At 38.7% G+C, this 22139-nt stretch overlaps 1 protein-coding gene across 2 annotated transcripts in view; it reads left to right on the top strand.

Annotated features, from left to right (window-relative positions):
• LOC131891477 (glutamate-gated chloride channel subunit beta-like) overlaps positions 1-21933 on the top strand; it is a 22822-nt gene extending 889 nt beyond the window's left edge. The window contains exons 1-10 of one of the 2 annotated variants that reach the window (XM_059241070.1): positions 7019-7194; positions 7299-7486; positions 13594-13709; positions 14938-15008; positions 15076-15311; positions 17302-17387; positions 17941-18069; positions 18721-18919; positions 19264-19795; positions 21637-21933. In XM_059241070.1, the coding sequence (XP_059097053.1) occupies positions 7440-7486; positions 13594-13709; positions 14938-15008; positions 15076-15311; positions 17302-17387; positions 17941-18069; positions 18721-18919; positions 19264-19795; positions 21637-21816 (1596 nt within the window). In that variant the 5' untranslated portion in view covers positions 7019-7194; positions 7299-7439 and the 3' untranslated portion in view covers positions 21817-21933. Of the gene's footprint in view, positions 1-7018; positions 7195-7298; positions 7487-13593; positions 13710-14937; positions 15009-15075; positions 15312-17301; positions 17388-17940; positions 18070-18720; positions 18920-19263; positions 19796-21636 lie in introns of those variants that run through there. The other variant, XM_059241069.1, reaches the window with a different exon arrangement.
• The last annotated feature ends 206 nt before the right edge of the window (positions 21934-22139 follow it).

Raw genomic sequence — 22139 nt, 5'->3', positions numbered from 1 at the left:
GCTTTCAAATGAAAGATACAGTTTTTTACCATTGCGGATGCTCAAAAATTTGCCAATTCGTAGAGGAAAAAAGGGCTTAGAATGTTCAATTTCGTGAAAGTAAGGAATTGATTTATTGAAGTCCCGACAAAATCAGTTTACCTGACGCTCAACACATGAATGCATTTGACTTTTGAAGTGTGACAGAAAATGACAATACAAAATTGAATTTGGCCCTTTCATTTCGACATTGCTGGAGTCGATTTTCCAAAGACGCAATTGTATGATTTGCCTTCAAATTTGCATACTATTCAAAGATGCTCAATTCCTATGATTTCTTGTTTGCCCTGTTTTGCTATTTTTTGGAGCATGTTTGAGACACTTGAATGATTGAAATAACACACAATTTTAGATCATTGCTTTTAAATGGTCTATATGCACAAACCCGTAAACAAAATTGACCTGTGAACTAGTTCTTGCATATTGGTACATTAAGAGTTTACAACTTTCGATGTCCACTCGTTACTGTCCTCACAGTTAAAAAAAGGCTTGAAGAACGATTCTCTTATTTGCCTCAGGTTATCGTTGGATTGGCGAAAAAGTTTGCTTAAATCTTGGCCAAGATCAGACACGCCATGATCCAATCAAAACTCTTCAAAGGCCTCATTTTCAGGGATGGAAGTTAAAGCGACTAATCTAAGCTCTAACTCCTTTTGGTGGATTGTTGGAAAACATTTCGCCTGAGAAGTCCATCTGAAGATTGGACCACGAACTTCTAAAAATCATGGACTGTGATCGAGCTTGCCGCCAAATCGGCCTGCTCTTGGTTTTAGTGACTCTGAGCCATTCCCCGAATCAAAGTAATAAAATAAGGAATGTAGATCACTTCAATGAAAGGCAGAACATTTTCAAATCATTTATTTGAAAAGTGGTTCATTTCAAAGTTATGTTGTCAAAAGTTCTTGTACCTGACCAAGAGCAGGCCGAAAATTCGAATTTTATGTGGTGTTTACAACATAACTTTGGACACATCTCCGGAGTTTCTCAAGCATAGGTTTGGGTTCAAACTTGGCCAAGTTCATCTATTCAATCATATCTTGTGATCGTATCAGGTGCTTGTTTGGAATAAAGTGCTCGGTTTTGGAGATATGATTTTTTTTGTTTCCATTCTCTGTCCACATCTCTAGAAGCCTATAACTGGACGTAGTTATGTAAGCGTCTCTTGGCGATGCAAGATGGAGTTATTCTTAGCTACGTATGCCTTCTTTTATGTAAAGTCGTAAAGCCAAAATAAGGGGTTTGTGGTTGCAATCTGATGATTAGTATACGTTTGAGCCCTTTTGAATGGGCATTAGGCGAAGGTAGACCATTAGGTTCCAAGTCCATCATTAATCTCTGCCTTGAGCGAACTGGAGCTGACTGAGCAAAGGCTTCAAGGCTTGGCTTAGTTGACAGTCTCATTTGTGCAAGCAATGAGATCTGTTCCCTTTTCCTCCTTTCCTCCTTTCTCCGCCGCGAAATCTGGAAAATAATAACGTCTTCTCAAGGAGAGAAAACGAGTTTTTTAAAAGCCGCCGACATCTGTCTGATTTCCAGACAATGGCACTTTCGTGGCCTTGAAGGGTCGATTTGTTCGGGAGAATAGTCTTTAGGAAATATCTTGGGACCGTTATAGACCAAGTGTGACTGTGCCAAGTAGTTTGAGCGTAAAAGAATCCAAAACCCATTTCTTTTTGCTAATACTAGGTTCGTTTTCAGTAACCTTTCGGGAAGTAACAAATTGGAAAATGGTCCAAATTACAACATGGGTTATCGAAAGAGCTAAATAATTTCCATGAAGAAGTTGAAGCTTTACGAACCGAATTGAAACAAGCGTGCTCCATTTCAAGCATGTCAGAAAAAAAGGCTCAGAAACTTGTTCTTGGGAGATGTTCGGAAATGTTGACTGATCATTTGGGAACCAGCAAGGGAACCATTTCTCCCTATCCCTAATTGTTTGCATGTTCAGGGAATTATGTGTTGTTATTTTGTTCGCTTTATGAGAAACAACAATAAAAATCAATGTCGATGATTGAAATGAGCAAATTGGCAAATTACAAAAAGAAAGAGCTGCTAACCTGTTGGTCATTGGTAATCATTACCTAGAGTAGTGGAACTAAAAAGGCTATAAAACTGTTTACGTGCCGCGTCGATATTTTATAGACGACACGCAAAGTCCTGTGCAAAGAGAATCGTCTGGGAATTTTGTTATCTTGTTTCTTTGGGAGTGGAACCTGAATGGTTCCCAATTGGAATTGATCCCACCAACTACTAACAAAAGCCATATTCCCAGTCGTGGGAGCTCTCTTTCCAAGGCCCGACTGAACACCCGTGGGATTTGCTTGACATATTCAGAGCGATGGTATCGAAAATGCAATCCATTACATGCTTTTGACACATATCCTACACCTGCATTTTGTTCTTATTGGAAAGATGTTCCAGCCTCTGTTTTCGACTCATTGTTCCAATCATTATTGCGTGTCAGATGGCCCTGGTCCTAATAATGGATTACTGGGGAAAAGCATAGACCAGCAGCTTTCAGATGCCAAGAACATTCTTCGCCCGAGTAGGTTTGTGTGAGAAAAAAATGACCGAAGTGAATAGATTCTCTTTTTTTTTGGCATGGGTCTCATCTAATCTTGCCACAACTTGGATTTTAAATGCAAAGTAGGGGAACCTGTTCCATTTGAATATAATACCACAGTGGTGAAAATGCCCTCTTAGGTTTTGACAAAAAACCCCAAACCCATCCTGGCATTTTGCTGACCGGCAAAATCATAAGACAATTCTGGTTTTAGTGTAATTTTAATTGTCCAACATCAGTTTCGATAGTCTTTATTTTTTGGAGTGTTTTAAATGATGCAATTTTGACAGTGTAAAAGAAAAATATCAGTCTATCTTTGTAACATTAGACACATTTATTGATCATCTGGGCAATTGGTAAACAGAAATATAACTGAGCATTTTGCAGCTGAATTTAATAGGAATAAAAAAGTTAATTCCCACAAGACTCAATAGCACTTTCATAAATCAAATCATTATTTGTTTTCAAGTAGTAACGAAGTGTGCTCCTAATTTCAGCAAGGTTTTTCGAGGTTTTTCGAAAGTCCAGATTTCAAGATTTATTTTTGGTGCATAAAATTCCATCGTACACTCTATTAAAAGTTGTTCCTCATGATTTTGAGGGGTAGCAAATTGCCCAGATGTCTCTCTAGAATCTTCCTAAACCTTTTAAGCCACCGTGGTCCGTTATCTTGAACGGAAATGCAATCTTCAAAGTAATGGAACCATAGTGCTGGTTTCCCAGGAATGTCTCAGGTTCCTCTGCCTGGATATACTTTGCATATCTCCTCAAGGATCAGGTTGGTAAAAAGAAAAGGGCTGGCAAATCGTACGCTTAAGTGCTATTTCGAAACTGGATACGCTGCACACTCTAAATGAAGAAGACTCAGGGAAATTGGGACTCATAGCTGTGATGGTATGACCTAGCAAGTTTCTCGTGCCTATAAATTTGTTGCAGCATCAGGTTGTGTGACGTCATTGATCTTTTTTAATCAGCATTAAAACTCAGATAGTCGTTGAGAAACCATTTCTGATGCTCTACCGTTGCTAAGCTAAGTGTGTACCAGAATGTCAAATCAGATGGGAACCTAGAAAGGATCTCCCTATGCTTGTATGACAATATTCGGAAAAACAAGGCATTAATAAGCGAGAACAGGGTGAACGATTTCAATTTTCTTGCTCTTTTGCGCAAATTTAGCAAATGAATATCGGGTTCAAAGATTTTTACATTTACAGCTTCGTATAATGTGAACAATTTTGCACAATACGTTGAAAAAGTCGAAAAATGACGTCACCACCATTTTTGGGAGACCACTTGAACTTTTGGTCCTAGCATTTCTTTGTCAAGGGATTACTTCACAGTGCCAGGAAATTTATCTTTGAAAAGAATTGATCCTCTTGGCCCTCTTGGGCTGTATTTTTTAACAAACTGCCACATTATTCGAAAAGTTTTCACTAATTATAACTGATCCTTGAAATGTAATCGCATAAAATGATTTTTTTGGCGTTTGTTATTCTTCCTGGACTGAACTTTGGGTCAAAATGTAGAAGAAAATTTAAAAAAATAGACCTCTCAAAAGTATGTGCTGGCATCATCTTAGACCTGTTGTATAAACAGCCCACTACTGTTCATAACATTCATAAAGTTAAAGCTGTAAGTTCATTAAAGAAAGTGTTTTTCGTTCAACCATATTCATCTATAATACTAGTCAGATATTTTTATGAAGCTTGTGTAATTCGTTTCTTAAATCATCCAGAAACCACTAAATGTCAATAATTTTCCTACAATGAATTACAGTCGATCTAGTAGCTGAATTTATCGTCCGGATAACGGCACGTACTCCACATTTTTTGACCTTTAACTTAGATGACAGATATTTAGGATGAAGCAAATTGCCATATTCGGTTAAATGGCGTATCAAAAAGTAAGTGTTGTTCTTGCTCTTGTGACGAAGCAACATTTCCCATTTTCTATCCTTTTAATTGAGTTATATCTCTCGACAATCCACAACTGGAAGCTGTCACATTGCGTAGGCGAGAGCTGACACGAAACGATAAAAAAGAGAGAAGCACGGTATTGTTGTACCATCACTCTCTCTGAGTCTCTCTCTGTTGTCTGATTCGCTCACATAATTTATGAACGAAGCGTGATGTGTTTGGGAAAAAGGAAATTGAAAATGTATATATGACTTGAAAGGACAACATTTAAAAGTTTTCAAAGAGTACACGATATCCTTTCAATATATGTTTTCCATTTTGCATCCTATACTTTATGACATTTTTCTTGTGCCTTGGGGCATATTACCATAAAGTTAAAGGGAGATGAGTTGCTCTGTTAGTCAGATTTGTCACTTACAAGGTATCCAGTTTGCTTCAGACATGGACCTCTTCAAATCAATTTTGAGCAATTACCGTGTGGTAAATATGAACGTGGTGAGTCTAATAAACTAAACCAACAGAATGGCCAAAAAAAGATCACAATTTTGTCATGAACAGTTTCATTTTTACCAACCATGGTGAGTGTTGATAAGAGTGTTCCAAATGAAATTGGAACAAGTTAGAATATCCTTCAAACTAGGATCTGTCGCCCTTGCTCGGTTCAGTTATAGAACACTTCATTACGAATTGAATCCTCCATGGTTTAGTTCAGGTTCAGGAAGTGGTTCCACAAATTATACAATATTATTTTGCAATATCGATGATATTTCTAACATGGGCAAAGCACAAATACTCAAGAACAATTGATACATACAGAGACGGCAATTGTCGGCTTGCTTTTTCAGCCTATAAGTCAATTGAACACCAATTTCACAAACTCTCAAAACATGGGCAGACCGTGGTCTAGTGTACTATGTTTTGATTAGTGCTGGGGCGAATCCGAACTCGAGCCCGAGTGCACTCGAGCCTTTGGCTCGATTTTGGATAAACTCGTGACAGACACGTCAAAAATAAATGTTCATGTTTTTCCTAAAATTTCGCAAGATAAGTCCTTTTTGACTTGACTCTAGTAAAAGACTCGAGTCCGGCAAAACGACAAAAAATCAAAGGACTCGTAAGTGTCCGACTTTTGCGGGACTTGCCCCGGAACTAGTTTTGATCATTGCAATATTTGAATTTATCCCTACAGGCAACGGCTGCTTTTTGAACGGGTTAACTCTAACTGAGCCTAATTGAATTGTAAATGATATCGAAAGCCTAAAGGTATATTAGACTTCGATCAAATTATTACCATACAGCAGTCAAAACGATTCAAATCCTGTTTCCCCACCAGATGTCACTCAAATAAATTGTCATGTTACGAACTGGGTTATTATTAGTCTCTAAGCTCTAAACAAGGTTAGCCGATGAAACCGCAGGGATGTTTTTTTTCAAAGCCAATCCTCTATACCGCAATTTGAAAGGTTCATGATTTAAAAGATGAACATTGAGTAAGAAGATTAACCACGTTGTCCCATTTAAATAATTTCAAAGAGCACCTACCAATTCAATGGCAAGTGGATTTTTCTTCTCTTGCCTTAAAGTTTGAAAAGAGATCAAGGGCTTGTCCAAGCTTGTCTTCAAAAAAGGTGGCATAAAAAGGCAAATGGATTTCAGATGTTTTCCATGATACCGTTTATGAAATTTGAATACACGACTTTCAAAGAGATTAAGGCCAATTTATAACACATCTTCATTTTTGAAAACATGTTTTTAGACTATAAATTTTACTCAAAACCGTTAAAATCCGACAGAAACCTGCTTTCTGCTCAAACGCAACCTCAAACCTACTTTTCAGCTATACATATTGCTTGAAATTAAGTGTCCGATTGTGGCTTTTTTTTCTTCGTCTTGGTGAGAGTAAAAGCTATACCCTGGAAACTTGGCTTCAAAAAAGAACATGTCCAACAAGGACACTTGATTTCTATACGTTGTGTAGTCATAATTGGGCATTGCACAAAACAATTTTCCGATTGATCTTCATTTTCGCTTATTTCAACTCTTAAAGTCTTGCAAACACTTGGATATGACTTTTTGATCCTTTTCATTGTACTTATTACCTATGACATATTTTTTTTCTTAAAGAAATGATATCACTGGCAGCCTTAGTTTGGAAGTACAAACAAGGCTGGAACAACAGGTGAAAAAAGAGCTCAAAAAGGTGATGATGGTGAACACATATTTTCAACACATCATATAAAACCATTCTTTGGTCATAAAAAATATTAGAAAGAGTGGAATGAAAGGCGGATTTCTATAGACACCAATCCCCCTCAAAAGCTTTAATCAAGTGCTTTACTCTTTTGAGTCCTTTCTTGATTCTTCTGTTCAAGATTTTACTTTTTGTGTTTCTCGGAGCGTGCAAAGCCATCCATGTCCAAGAGCACTGCGTTTTAAACTAATTGCTTGGCTCCCATTTCTTGATTAACGAGACAGCCTTCATTCGACCCAATATCTGTATGCATGCTGTCTCGACAACTGCAATAACGATATACTTGAGCATGAAGCAAAAGAGGCGAGCTCGATGTCAGCAGATTGAATTATTCAAAGCCTTCGCATGACGGATAGGGTCCTCGTTTCTTCGTTGGAGGAAACAAGGCCTTGGGGCACTTACTACATTCATCGGGGGAAAACAGGGTCTCATACTCTCACGGAATAACAAGCTTGTTATGCCTATGCCCTCTTCTCGAATGCATGGATCCTTCTCTTCGTCAATGTGCCACGAACTCTTTTTCTTCTAGGGTCCCTTCATCGTCTCTTATCGATTATCCCTGGGAATGAGACCCACCACAAATTGGAGAATACGAATCCTGAGCTGACAGGCCTGTGGAGTGGACGGAACCGAAAATCTCCCAGGGCTGTTTCAGTGCCACAGTTCCAAGATGAAACAGAGTCTGGCGCTGAATGCAGTGCTTGTCTGTTTGATTGAGTAAGTTAGTGACATATGGCTACGCTTGTCTTGCCCAGAAATTATTGAAAGTGGAATTGGTCTATCTCCCGCTGAATGCAGGTAAAAGGTGGGACAATTTGGGTTGGCACAAATTCCAAAGAGGTTATTTGCTCATTCATTATATCTTACATAGATAGGGATTTCAGTTCAAATTTAAAATTATGCCCTCTGAAATTTCCAGAAGTTTTTGAGCATCTACCCCTTCAGATCTTCACAATTGACTCAATCTGGTTAATGAAAAAACTGCCGCTGAAGATTGATGGTTAAGCAAAGGGTGCTGAAATTTTTCATCGACATTGATTACTTAGCACTCAATTGACACCCAAAAATTATGAAGTGAGTTGAAGTAATAATGCAAAAACTTTGCTGTCTCTGACAAAATAAGGACGTACGTTATACTAGCCAATATTATAATAGCATAAATATCTTTTAGCGAGCACCCGACCCTTGACAAAGTAGTTGGCTTTAAATGCATTTAATCGGGGACCACTTAGCACGCATTCAAGGTAATCCTGACATCTCTAGATGTCAGCCTGAATTGAATCTTGTTCCTTTCGTGTCCGTTGAGTGTCTTCACCACCTGGATGAAAATAATAGTTCGAACCCCATAATAACCTTTAAAAGAACCTGTTCTTGTGACGCTTTAAAAATCAGGTTTTTGTGAGCGGCCCACACGGTTTCATCAGTTTACTGCTGATGGGGACCAAATTGATAATCACGGGATGTTGCAACTAGGGCTGCCAATTTACGTTCTCAATGCCATATGGTAAGACTGGTGGATTGTCGGAAACCCGCTAATTAATTAGCCTCAAAAAGTAACCCTGATTTTCCTTTCGCCCAACTCTTTTTACTCAGACTTAACATTTTACGTGGTGATGTAATCTGTCTGTGCTTCACTTTCCATGATATTCGGCAACCTTGATTTTGAAAACTTATCTGATCCCATCACTACAGTTTATTTACCCTTTGGCTGCACTATTTTTGGCGAGTCGAGGAATCTTTCGTTTGACTCATTCAAAAGTCAGCCCAAATGCTCGACTAACTCATTTAAGGCTGTTTTATGAAGCTTTACAGAGAAGAGAAGCAAGGGTTTGCAAATAGAGCTTCTATTCAGAACTTGGAAATACTGTCAACCATTCAGATTCACACCTGAGATGTCACGATTACCTCGACTACGTATCTTCAATATGTAGATATATAAAAAAAGACAACGATCGTCTCTGCTGCAAAATTAAGTCGCCTTGTTACAAAAATCCATACTAGTTTTAGACTCTCAATAAACTGCGCAAAAACAATCTTTGTGGCAACAAAAAAGGAACCCATTGCCCATTGCAAGTGCTTTCAGATTACAATTCATTCATATTCCTTTTTTGATATCCACGCGACCCTGAAATCATTCATATTTTATGGAAAGTGGAGCCAAATGTAAGCTCTATGTGACAGATTCACTAGAGAATGTTATGAATGAAGGAGCAAAATGTGCGTGTAATTTGTAATGGATATTTCTCAATCGCATCTGCTAAAATGTAATGTATCAAAATTATAAATACACTGATTTCAAATGCAATTACTCACCATTGCTTGGAAGTATGACGACAATTAGAATTTTGACACAAGTCCGTGCGGAAGCAAAATGAAAATTGTTAAGGGTCTACTTTGCTCTTGTTTTGGATAACACCTTGAAATTGTCTTACATGAATTCAAGGCTACAATTCCACAAAACCGGCTCGGCCTTGTGCTTGAATCCCTTAATGACATAGACTTCATTAGAGCCAAAAGAGTGTCCAAACCTGTCTTTGTTTCATTCAACGGCAACCAACCGACGAGCTCTTCTTATCGAGGAGAGAACCTGACTCTCATCAGTGTCTCGAAAGTGCTCGTTTATTGACGTCATTGAGGTCTTAAAGCCTGAGATGAATGTGTTTGCTCTCACAAATGTATGTAAGGGTGGCTTTACACTAGGATGGAAACGCGGGATTGAATCCGGTTTGAGGATGGAAGAAGTACTAGTGCTTAGCGAGTTTTTGGTGTACGAGTCTTTTTGTTTGACTTGAGTAGAGTGCAAGAAGAGAGTCCTCTCTGCTGGACTCAAGTCTTTTGCCGAACTCGCCCCATAAGCACTACTCCAACTTCAATCCTCAAACCAGATTCAATCTCGGTTTTCCAAGCTAGTGTAAAGCCGCCCTAAGTTTCTCAATCCAAAGAACGTCGATTTGTTGAGGAAACCCAAGGATTCTTTTTCTTCCTTTGCCGATGACTAATGAGCCACTCGCACGTTTTCAGGCATTGCAGCATTTATGATTTTCCCTGTGAGACTCCAGAATTGAACCAAAAGTTGCAATCGAATTGCCAAAAATTATGATTTAGTATCCTCACTCATATGCATGAAAACAATGCTGACAGTAATATCAAGCTTTTGAAGCAAAGCATTGAATATTATGAAAAGGGGAAGTACTGTAATTGAGCCTTGGTGAACACCTGACGTCGATGTATGTGCACCTATGGGCCTGATCATGGAGGTCTCAATTTAACTGGAAGTCTGTCAAATTGTCGCCGTATACTCCGGTAGGCTTTGATCTCATTAGGAAACGGGGCTAAAACGATGAGTTAGGCCTTCCCTTGGATCGGTTTTCACCCTCCATCCTGTTTAAGAGGTTACTGCTGATCAGTTCCAGTCAATATAGGCCAATTTTCACGTATATTGCTGTTTATAATTCAAGATGATTGACATTGGAATTCCAGGATCGTGTAGTAGTTGGCCCCTTTTTCGCTCTACAGTAAATGAAACACGTCTGATTCACTTTCAAGGAGTGCTTGGATGTTTCTGGCAACCACTCACATCAAAAATATTTTGCAACTTATACGAATTCTTGTCACTTGTAATTTTTATTCGAACAAGGCAAATTTCATGGTTCGTCCATCTTGGATCACCCGTTTACCTCAACTTGACTTGGACAGCTGAAAAACTTGAACATTAGGAAAAAATCCTGGTAGACAGGAATTCCTCAAGCTACAGCTTAAAACTCACCATGTTCCTCCCTATAATTTCGAATGTTTATGGCGAGGGAATTTGGAGAGCGTGACCATGATTTTTTTCAATTCCTGGTCGGGAGGTTGAGTTCAATGGTTTCTAAAATTTCCGTTATACTATTAGGGTACATTTGGCGGCAAGTCAAATGAGGGAAATTCAAGGACAAATATGGTCCGGCACCCTGATTTTGGGCATTTTGGGGAGGGAGAACTAAGACAAACAGTTCGGTCAACTCGCACTATTTTCAATAATCGAGTGAATCTGATTGAGCTGTCTTTCAAAACCCCACAAAATGAACATATTTGGTGTTAATTGGTGAACGCACAATCAGATTGGCTCAATCCCATCATGCTATTTGCTTAGACAAGCATGTAAAATGGAATAAATGTCAAGATTCAACGCATGCAAAGTGTGGTTTGGCTGGGCATGTTGTCTTTGATTTTACTCCATGGAATAACGTCAGTTGTTCATGAACCCGTTCACTTGACAAGCCCTATATGTCCAGTGTAACGTCGTCCATGGCTCGATCAAACTCGAACATTTGCTTCTCTTCGACCTGACCTCCTGAGACACTCTGCACTTTTTTCATTTAAACATTGGCAATGTAGACCTTGACTCTACTTTGAATCAAATCCAACTTTCTGTGAAAGCTTAGCCAAAACTGATGGGTCCAAATTTCTATGGAGCCTTTTCCTAGTGCCCAACTCTATCTGAACAGATGTTTCCTAATCTTCGGGATTTTAGTTTGTGTCCCACCTCTCTGAACCCATTCAGTGGGTGGAGTAAACTACCTCAAGAACTAAAATCATGCTGTCAAAGGCTAGGTCTGTGGACGGATCGTTTTTCAGCATTACAACAATGTTCAACCTTTCTATAATCAATGGCCAGTATTCAGCTTCGAACTTAAACTTAGTAAGACCATCTCAAAAACATGGTGATCATGGTGAGGCGTAAGTCACTCAAACTGGATCAGATCAGGGTCATAGTAGACCTCGAAAAAAAGTTGCTCTTTTGGTCAAATTATTTCTTTTTAAGTCAGAAAATGCGAAGACGGGTGAAAATACTAAAAAGGGGTGAAATGCAAGACCCACTTGTAAAAATACAAAAATAAGTTCTAAACATGCAAAAACAAGTTCGAAAAATGAATTTAAAAAAAACAGTTGCGTCAATTGCAAAAAGGTCAATTTCAGCCCCCTTTATTGCATTTTTGTTTAGGGCACAAATTGCTTTCTTTTTTTGTTTTACTTACAAGACATTAAATTTTCTGTTTTGCAATGCTAAACATTAGGACACTCTTTTGATTCGTACGGATGATATATCCTAAACAAGTTCTAAAAAAGCAAAAAGACTGGCTTCAATTACAAACAGGTCAATTTAAGCCCCCATTTGTTGTGTTTTCCTTATGTTGTAAATTGCTAAGCACACTACTGCATTTACATGGCTATCTAGTGAGCTTCTTTGTTTTACTTACTAGAAATTAAGATTTCTTTGCTTGCAATTTTTAAAATAGGGCACTCTTTTAAATGGTACGGATGATATGGTATACAATTAATTCTAGTTCTCTTCTGGGGTATAGGGAAACTGCTCAGGGCGCTTTTGCTCATAAAATGACTTAGATTTTTGGTTAGATCAAACACATCATGGCAGGTATGGTTAGTTCGAATGCAAGTTCTATTTTTACTAACTTTCCCAAACATAAAAGAAAGGGAGCTGAATTTGATATGATTGTTAAAAACGTCAATCTGGAGGCTGAAATAGTCATGCGATCAACTGCACGGAGGTAGTTTAAAGAACCCAAAAAAAGAAAACAACTTAGGAAGGAAACATATCAGGACCCAAACTTAAATTCTAAAATGTGACAGGTAGGAAAAATTGAAAAAAGAATCCGTAAAGCGCCGATAAAGGTGAAAAAGGGGGGAAAAGGGCCAAAATAAGTTGAAAAATGCGAAATTTGTCCCAAGACTATTTTCGGGAAAAAGATCATAAATCGTTTTCTAACTCCTTTTTCGATGTCTTGTCATTAGAAAAGACCAGGTTCAGAACCCTTTTTGATCTGATGGCGGCACTAACAGTTTGGGAGAAGCTGGGATAAATTGCAAACTCCTCCAACTTTTTGAACGACTGAGATGTCGATTTCGAAATGGGAATGAACAATCCATCTGGACTGACCTCCCACTCTCGAACGCTAGCCGGAAAAATGAAGTCCCCCTACAAAGGAAACCTTGGAGCAAACTGGAGGGTCCGACTTTTTTCCTTCGAATTGAAGAGGTGACAACAACCAACTTACTGAGGCTATACTTACATGGTACAATAAAGCACGCCTTTTGTCTCATGGACGCATGGCACATGTACTTGTGGAAAAAAGGGCAATCTATGTTTGAAAAACCTTCCCTCCTATTGTACTTCTCAAGGCTAAATTCAGGGTGGTCAAGCTGATGGAGGAAAAGGCTGCTTTCGGTAAACAGGATAGGCAGCCTTCTCTACAATTATTTTTCCTGCTTAATATCAAGTGGAATGGAGATGGATAGGGGCTAATTACTTCAAGAAAATTGTCATCAACTTCAAAGTATCCAACTTTGACGTTCATGAGTGATTACACTAGAAAAACTAATGGAAAAGTCTGACGGCAAATCTCACTTTTAGCAAAAATCTTTATCAAACTTAAATCATGTTCAAGAAATCCACCATAGTCAAAAACACATTTTCTTCTTACCTGCATTGTCAACTCCAATTATGCTTCTTCATTGTTCCCCGACTAAATGCTAATAAACATTGTTCCCCGAATAAATGCTAATAAAAGGTGTTTTTCATAGTAAAGGTTTTGTAGAGGTACCCACTTTTTAGGTCCCTTTGCCAATGTGAACTTAGAATATTCGTTTTAAAGCCCTGCCAAACATAAAAAGAGTAGCCACCCTGCACCCACTTTCAAGGAGCACTTTCTCTCCCCTTTTTCCTGAAGTGACCGTTTGAAGCATCCGATAGTTGGAAGAAGAAACCCTCATCCGTCAAGGATTAGAAAGGCCACTTAAACCCAGCTGTCGTCTTTTCATTTCAGGGTCGCTCTCGTGGGCAGCGACTCAGTGTCTTATGAAGACTGCTTGGCCGATCCCGATGTTATTTCTGAGGCATTTTGTCTGCCCAAGGGCTACAGGAAGGATGTACCGCCTTCAAGTGAGTAGACTTCTGCATAAATAAAAAGAAAGACAGGAGGGCCTCTTTTTGACGGTTCTAGCATCAATCAGGCTTTTCGGGGTCTCTAGACAAATTGATAGATTAGAGGGATTGAAGAAAAATGATGATGGTAACCCTAAGGAATAGGGATGGGGAAAAGAAATTTACTGCTGGAGGAGAGTATTGTAATTTCCGTTGATTTATCCAATCATGTCACTCAAGAAGAATGAAGATGAGGACAAAACTCGTAGTGCATTTGTGGCGGTTTTTTCAGCTAGGTTTTAGTTCCAAGGATAAGGAAGATTACTTGAGTAGGCAAAAAACTTTAAAACTAAGAAAAAAACTTTAAAACAAAGAAAAAGCTTTTACATATTTTGACTATTTTCGAAAAAAATAATAACTTGAGGCTTTTACTGATTTTTACAGTACCTTTTTATGTTGATCATACTTTGGCAAGCCCGAAGGCGAGGTTCACTCCTATGGAGCGTTGTCAGATGGCGCTCATAGCAACCAAAATTTACAAAATTGACGACCTAAGAATCTTAATGGTCATAAAATAAATGGTTGGACATCGATCCCCCAATTTGGTCATCACGTGGCTCTCTTGATAATCAATAAGCCAAAGGAGATTCATTTCCTTTGTGTTGTTTGATTTCAACCAAATAGTAAACTTAGCCATCAATCCACTGGCCTCTCCAATTGGGAACCTTAGCATTGGAATTAATTAATCAAATGCGTACAAAATCCAATCCCCAAAACACACAATCTGAGCTTGATGACACTCAAAAACATAACAATGTCAGTTCTTTAATTAGAGTTGAGTGCTTGTTTTTTTGGTTTGGTGGCTTCTAACATTAGTGGATAAAAATGCCATCAAAATACACGCACCTCAGATTTTACATTTTACGCATCCGATTGTGTTGGAAGTAAATCAAAATAACAAATCATCTTTCTTGGATTTGTATTGCCTGATTACTTCGATGCCTGTTGGTGTTTATTAGATGAGTAATCTATAAATCAATTACATTTCCTACTTTTCATTTTCTTCTTTCTTTTTCACTTCCCTAACTTACATTTGTCCACGGCAAGTATCCCTCATTTCCAAAATATGTTGGGTGGCTGAATTGAGGTCTACTCCTAGTAAACTGTGAAAAAATGTTCAATGTAAAATGGATTCCCAGATTGATGCATGTCTGTCTTCATACATCTTCTTCGTATTCTGTTCCAGCCATTATGCCCATCGGAGTATACGTTAATCTTCCATTGAGCGAGATAAGTGCCATCGACGACCAGCACTCGGTAAGCTTTCACGCTTTCGTGAACTTGGAATTCCATTAAAGGAAAGTGTCTCTCCCTCCTTGAACAGCAAATCAGTATTCGCCTCTCGTACAAGCTACTCTGGCCAGAGCCAAGGATGGTTTTGAACACGTCCATTGATTGGAATACGGTCGAGGAGAAGCCCGTAGCCGCATCGCTGATTAGACACTTCTGGACTCCGGATATCATCATCCATGATCTGGTGGAGTTCAAGAAGCCTGAGGTTATCAAGGAGGTCGCGGCTCTTCAAATCAAGAAGGAGCACAGTGTCTACTTCAAGATAAGGTGAGAATTGGACTGTAGAAAATGCTACATGGCTGGATATCTAAGTGAAATTGAGTGCTAAAAAAACAGGATGGTTGAGGAATAATTTATCTAATATATGCTTAAGAAACTGGAGGCAATTTTCTTGACGCTAAACCTAGTTTTTGTATCCAAGATGGCAGAAGATCCAAATCCAATGTTTAAAAATGCATAAAAGTCAATGGACGGACTTGAGCCAGAAAAATAAAAACGTGTGTACAAACAGAACTAGGTTGAAAAGAAAGTGCACACAAGAAATCCACTTGTGAGGCCAACCCTGAACAACAAACAATATTGAGAACACCATCTGTTGGATCCCGTGACTCAGAAGTCTCAACTTTTCTCTCTTGCTTACCTCTGACAAGAGATGCACTGAGTGTGACTTCGAGTCTTTCATTTCAAATTGAGCTTTTGGTTCCACCCAAGAGCTTGAAACTCTGGATCCTCTGCTTTGCGTGCTTAAAAGCTCAAGCACAAGATCTTTCTGTGTGGATCAAATTTGGATCCTTGGAAATTCAAACGTGTCAGTTGAACGTCAGGAAATATAACTTTTCCAACAGAACGCTTGATTAAATATGAAAGGGGAACATTTGGATAAATAAGTACCGTAGACAAATATTTGCTCAACTAAATCCTGGTTCTGCCCAGAGCTTTGACAAGATTCTGTATAAAAAAAACTCATAGTTCTCTGATTGCTAAATATGACTGAATGTATATTCAGACAATATTGTTTTGCTTCCAAGAGGACCTTGACACTAAACAGATTTCGGATTTACTTTAGAAACCCAAAATATGCCAAACCCCAATTATGCCCTTACCTTGATCTACATAGAAGCATCTAAAAACATGTTTCAAGAACTTTTTGACATTTTTTATCATGTTTTGAATTCGGATGGAGCCCCACAATATTCTTCATACTTTTCCGTAAAGTCGGCTCACCGTTGTCAATTAGTCATTATTTTGATCATTGATGCTTGTTACTATTGTCTTCGAATAACATGACCTCAAAAACGTGACCAATTGATGGAAGTCAGGTTTGTTTGACTGAATAATTTGCGTATTGCTCTGTTTGCCTTCCATTTACGTTTTTATATCCTAAAAGCTGTTCTTACTCTACGCGTTCAGTTTTATTTTGCGCTTGCTTTTCTCTCTATATTTCTCTTTTATTTTTTGACAGTTTTCAAGACTTTACAGTATATTGTTGTGATGAGCTTTTGGGCCTTAGGTTCTAAGCATATCATGATTGTCTTTAAGTGCTACAATTAGAAAAGATTTGAAATAGTATCTGAGGACTGGACTTCAATATTCAATAACCACTGAAATCTTTACGTAGCATCCAGGTCATTAAATTGATAATTCAAATTCATTGGAAAAAAGTATGACGTCTCGGGTTGAAAGAAATACCTTGGAATCCATTAATTTTTGTCATCGAATATTGGAAACTGAACAAAATTGCACTACTAGAGACTTCAACCTTTAATACCTAATGATAATGGAAAAGTAACACTCTTGTGCTCAAGAGAAGTAAGCAATCAAAAATGGGAAGCAACCTTTTCATTTACGATCTGCTTTATGCTACTTTTTCTCCATTCTGTTGGTCTTTTCGTGTAACTGGAGGGTCCAAAAATCCATTACTTTTAATGCATTTAGAATTGGCATCTCCAAAATAGTTCATAGCATCTGGTGAATAAATTGAAATCTCATTCCATTTCTCGGAATCCCAATAACTTTTCTTATTGACTTAATATTTGCGTCTTTAAACTTGAAAATTGTACTTCCCGACGACATAAAATGCAAAAGTGCATTTTCCCCCTCTTCTCTCACTCGGATTCCAACCGAAGCCTTCTCCATTCGTACCTTCATCGACAAATTGAAGTGCATCATCCCGTTGGATCACGCCTTATTTACGTGGCCAATGAAATGCACGAAAGGTAGTAAAAGCCCTCTTAATTGACTTTTTTTAATTTTCCAGGAGTGACTTGACAGTGGTCTGCAAGGGAATGGAATTCGCGCTCTATCCGTTTGACAGTCATGTGTGCCACCTGAAACTCACCAGTTGTAAGTTCCGCTTAAGACATTCACTTCTATCAGTCAATGTTTGACAACGTTCTATTTTGCTATCAGCCAGATTTGGCCTCATGGGTCATAAAAAGAAAGAATCAGATGGTGTCGAAACAATTGATTTTTTTCGAATTTTTTTCTCTGATATGAGTCCATCAGTTGGTGGATTTTCAGTTCTTTGATGGTATGTTATTACTTTGATGTACCGGTAGTGAATGATTCTAACAATCTCAGAATAACGACTCTTTTTCTTTCAACGTTTTTGATTACATTCTTGCCTCTTGGAAAAATACTTAGGTTCGGAAGTGAATATGTGGGGTCATAAAGCAATCTCAACTTGGGTCCGGAGCATCCCATAAATTGCCTTACTTTCAACATGTGCCAACTTAATCAATCTGATAATCTTGATTGCTTAGCCTAGAAATCTGACTATGTAAATAGACTCTCCGGCCATCTGAATGGAGACACAAGCCTTCGTTGGGTTTGCTGTTTCGGCTTCTTTAAGTAGAATATTACACCTTCAAGCTAATGGCTGTTTTTCTGCTTTCAGTTTCTCATGATACCAACGAGATGATCCTAAATGGAGGCTACACGTACAACCAAGACAACCAAAGGGCATTGCCATTCAAAGTGGCCATCAGTCGGATGAAGGATTCAGATGTTTACAGAGGGCATAACAGTGAGAATAACGACAGACATGCGTAGACCATGATTTTGCTTACAATATATCTTAACAACTCAACATCAGATGAAAGAAGCCAAATGACGTGAAATGTAGGGTGACGCATCTTAACACTCAGATTCACAATCTAAATCTTTCAAAATTATGTAACTTCAAGGTATACATTTTTAACATTTAATTAATTTTGTGGATGAGTGCAGTAACCCTAAACTATTATTTCCAAATTTCGACCAGATTTTATGATTGAAAAGTATTATTGATAGAAGTTCAGTAAAAAGTTCACGCTGTTGTCAAAAAGCTTGTATTATCAAATCAGAGTATTCCCTCTTTTTAATACCTTTCAACGGGCGTAGAGCAAAGAAATTTAAGAAGTTGAGTGCAATTTCACATTGAATCACATTCCCCAAGAGAAGTTCGTGGTTTCTTGATTGTAACCATATGGACATTTAGAGGTGGTGGTGCAAACTCGACTCTGAAATATCAAAAGGTATGATCTATCCTTCTATGCATATGCTTTTACGCTCGCCCCACTTTAGAATATTGCTTAACGTTCAGAAAAGAAGATTTGGAAAAGGCGTTTTATCCTCACGGAGAGGCTCCGACGTTTTTCCGTGGTCATTCAATATTCATTTATATTTTCCTTTCCAGGCAACTATTCCATGTTTGCTCTAGAGATTCGCCTTCGCCGTTATGTATCTCCGTATATTCTGAGTTGTTTTCTTCCCACTGGGATCTTTGTCGTGGTCTCATGGGTGTCATTCCTTATTCCTGCAGACATTATTGCTGCAAGAATCGTACTCTTGGTCACCCTGGTCTTAGTTTTGATTAACAAATTCAATTACGTCACGTAAGTTTCGTCCATTCTTGCATATGAATCTAAAATGAAGGGTACAGCACGGCTCGCCTCAAAACCGGTTTCATATTTCTCTGACGCCCATGGAAGTAAGAACCAAGCTTTTGTATCACCTTTGCGGTGGATATGGGCCTTTGTTTCCTATGAAGGATTTTTTCCGGTTAAAAATGGTCAGAAAATTGCGGTGGTGTTTGCATTTGCTCAAGCTCTATTTAAAACCAAGTAAGGTGCCACTATTTTTAGATAGGTCCACAGAGCAGGGTGCCATCAAAAGGTTCTAGTGCTTCAACTCTCAAATAAGAAATGACGGCTGAGAAAAGTGAGCGTTTATTTTCCAGCGAGCGGATTCCTGTTGCAAGACAGGAAACGGCCCTTGAGTTTTGGGTGTCTGCCTGTATTTGCCTGGTGTTTGCAGCACTGGGGGAGTACGCGTTTATCCTCTGGAAGATGACCAGGCTACGCCGCCAGGAGCGGGAATACAACCCCGAGGCACACCAATCCAGTTGGCCACAAGTGCCTGCCAACGGAGAGGTCGTGGGGTTAAGGTTCAATGGCGGGCACTCTCTTCAGTTGCAAAAATCGGTCAAACTGCCCACTGTGGCCATGATTGACCGGCATGGGGTCAGGAACCAAGTAGCTCACCGCCATCAGCGTCTTACTTCACCAGTTGTGACCTCACCCATCAATGTGCGACCGCAAGGCCTCGACTTGGACCAATCAAGTATTAGCGACTCATTCATAGAATATGGGGCAGGGTTCTCGGAAAACTATAACCCCTCCTTGCGTGGACATGATGAGGTGAATCCAGCTCGCAACAGTAGCCATGCCAAGGTTCACTGGAAAGATCCATTTTGGAAGGATTCGTTGGAGGTGAGACCAATGAATGCAGTTTCATGCTGATTTGAAAGCTGGCGTCTGAAAGCAAGTTATCAATTAAAACTAAGACATAAGTTTAGACACTTCAAGTTGAATTTTTTGCATGGTAAGCTATTACTACAAACTATAAAACGTTAAATCTTCAAATTGGAACCTGACAACTAACAACTTGTTCAAGAATGTTTTGTTCAGTATCAAAAAACCTCTTTAATGAGGGTGTTGTACTTCTAGCATTGGAATTAGAGAGGAATTGGAGAACTAATCAATTCGGATTGGAAAATTAGAATCGGAATTAATAACAGTTCCTTGGTCATTCTTTTATCTATCTCAAAACTTGCTATTCCTATAAGTTGTAAGTTGTGTAAATAAAGTACGAGCTTAAAGAGGTTAAAGTGGAACGGCCATACATTTGATTTTTATGATTAGTGGGATCACCACAGAAATCTCTTTTGAAAAATGCCGAAATTGTAGTCATACCCAATGCTCATCTCAATCACCATATTTTTCAACAAATTTGGAAGCATTATTTACCCCACCCAGAAATAGCACTCTTTTTAAGGGCTCTGCACCTTATGATGGACAGGCAACCAATTGTACGTAGATTGCTTGTTAAAAACGATTTGATTTGGAAGATTAGTTGAAAAAATGACAGACACCTTTTTTGAAGAATGCATAAGTTTCAATCGTACCAAGTGCTCATCACAATCGCCATATTTTTCAACTGGTATGATAACATAATTCTCCCCACACAGAGATGTCACACTTTTTCACAATGGTTCTGCACCGTTCGGCACCTAACAAAGGACAAACATCCGATTTTAGATTTTTTGCTACCGAAAATTTACATGTATTCAAAGATTTCAATATTCTCAAGGAAAGATTGTGCTATCTTCAAAGTTGATTTGTAACCTCATATGAGGTTTTGACATCTGGTTATTATTATCCTTTGTTACCATCGTTACCATCAAAGTCACGATCCATCCTTGCCAATTTTCCTAATCTCACAATTCGACTTTTATGTTTCTTGACATTTTGGCGAAATTTATTGGGATACCTCCGCATGGTTTTGTGAGTGCATATTTTGAGATGCAATTTGGTCCCAGTTATACTGATACTGCGAGTATCGGATAGTTTTGTGAACCTACATTTTGAAATGCGACTGGGCAAAATTTACTACTGTCGCATTTCAAAATTTGCGTTCACGATACCAAGTGGGGTACCCTATTCAACATCACATTTGCCGTTTACCTGAGAAAATGGAAAAAATGAAAATATGTAAGGCCCACTAGGCCAGCAGCGGTACCATATTGGTGAAATATTCGCTTTGGGAATCCTGGTTTGATCCCAGACTAACCCAGTTCAATCTTCATTGCGGTATTTAAATTACAGCATGAGTTGCTGCTCTAACACCTTCAATGGGCGAACCTGCGATCATTCACGAGGGTGAGGTAATAGTTGAAGTGCGAGGACGGAGCTGGAATATCCATTAAGTGGTACACCCACCATCAGATAGCAGGTCAAGCAAGAGAGCTGCCATCTGACTTCGTAATAAACAAACAAACAAACAAACGTATGGTCTCACCTAGTTGCATCTCAGACTTACCTTAGATATCCCATCTGTCTTTTATATTATTATGATTATTATTCGTTATTGCGACAGATTTGTCATTGGGCTATTGGTAGATTAACAGGTTTACATGGTAACATTTGTTCCGCACTATGGTGTGGCTTCAACGCTTTCCTTGACATGAATATTTTCATGGTTTCAAGAAACACACTTGGAATGTACGTCTGTCGATGAATCTCATTGTCGTTTGCTTTTGGGATCATTCCAGATTGGTGACAGGTGTCAGGAATCTCGAAAGCCGGGCCAAACGAAACAAGAAGAGGAGTTTGCTCGGAAACGCAAGAAGTATTTGGAGGACTTTGATGAGCATGCACTGAAGGTCTATCCGTCACTATTCCTTACTTTCAATGTGATCTATTGGTTCTATTACATGTTCTATTGCCACTGATATGCGCATGCCACATATGCACAGATTAGGTACTTCTGTCTAAAATATTGATCTTGAAATTCGGCTCAAAGTAATCAAATAAAAACAATTTCAGCTCAAACTCGATTCGGCTCTATTTAATTTTTGACTAGCCCGCACAGACAACAAAAGTTGTGTGCCAAAGATAATGGTGTTCAGATTTATTCTTTGAGACAATGTGGAGCAAAATATCACTTTTTGAAGCCAAATTTGATCACATCTCCCCATTTTGTGCAAGGATCTAGGAGTAAAGCATCAAGATAAAAAGAAAGATTCACATGTTGTGATGAAAACTGAAACAAAAA

The sequence above is a fragment of the Tigriopus californicus genome, chromosome 12 (assembly GCF_007210705.1).
Source record: "Tigriopus californicus strain San Diego chromosome 12, Tcal_SD_v2.1, whole genome shotgun sequence".
In the NCBI taxonomy this organism is placed as follows: domain Eukaryota; kingdom Metazoa; phylum Arthropoda; class Copepoda; order Harpacticoida; family Harpacticidae; genus Tigriopus; species Tigriopus californicus.
The sequence above is the reverse complement of the archived record's forward strand: the minus strand, read 5'-3'. Positions and strand labels throughout refer to the sequence as shown.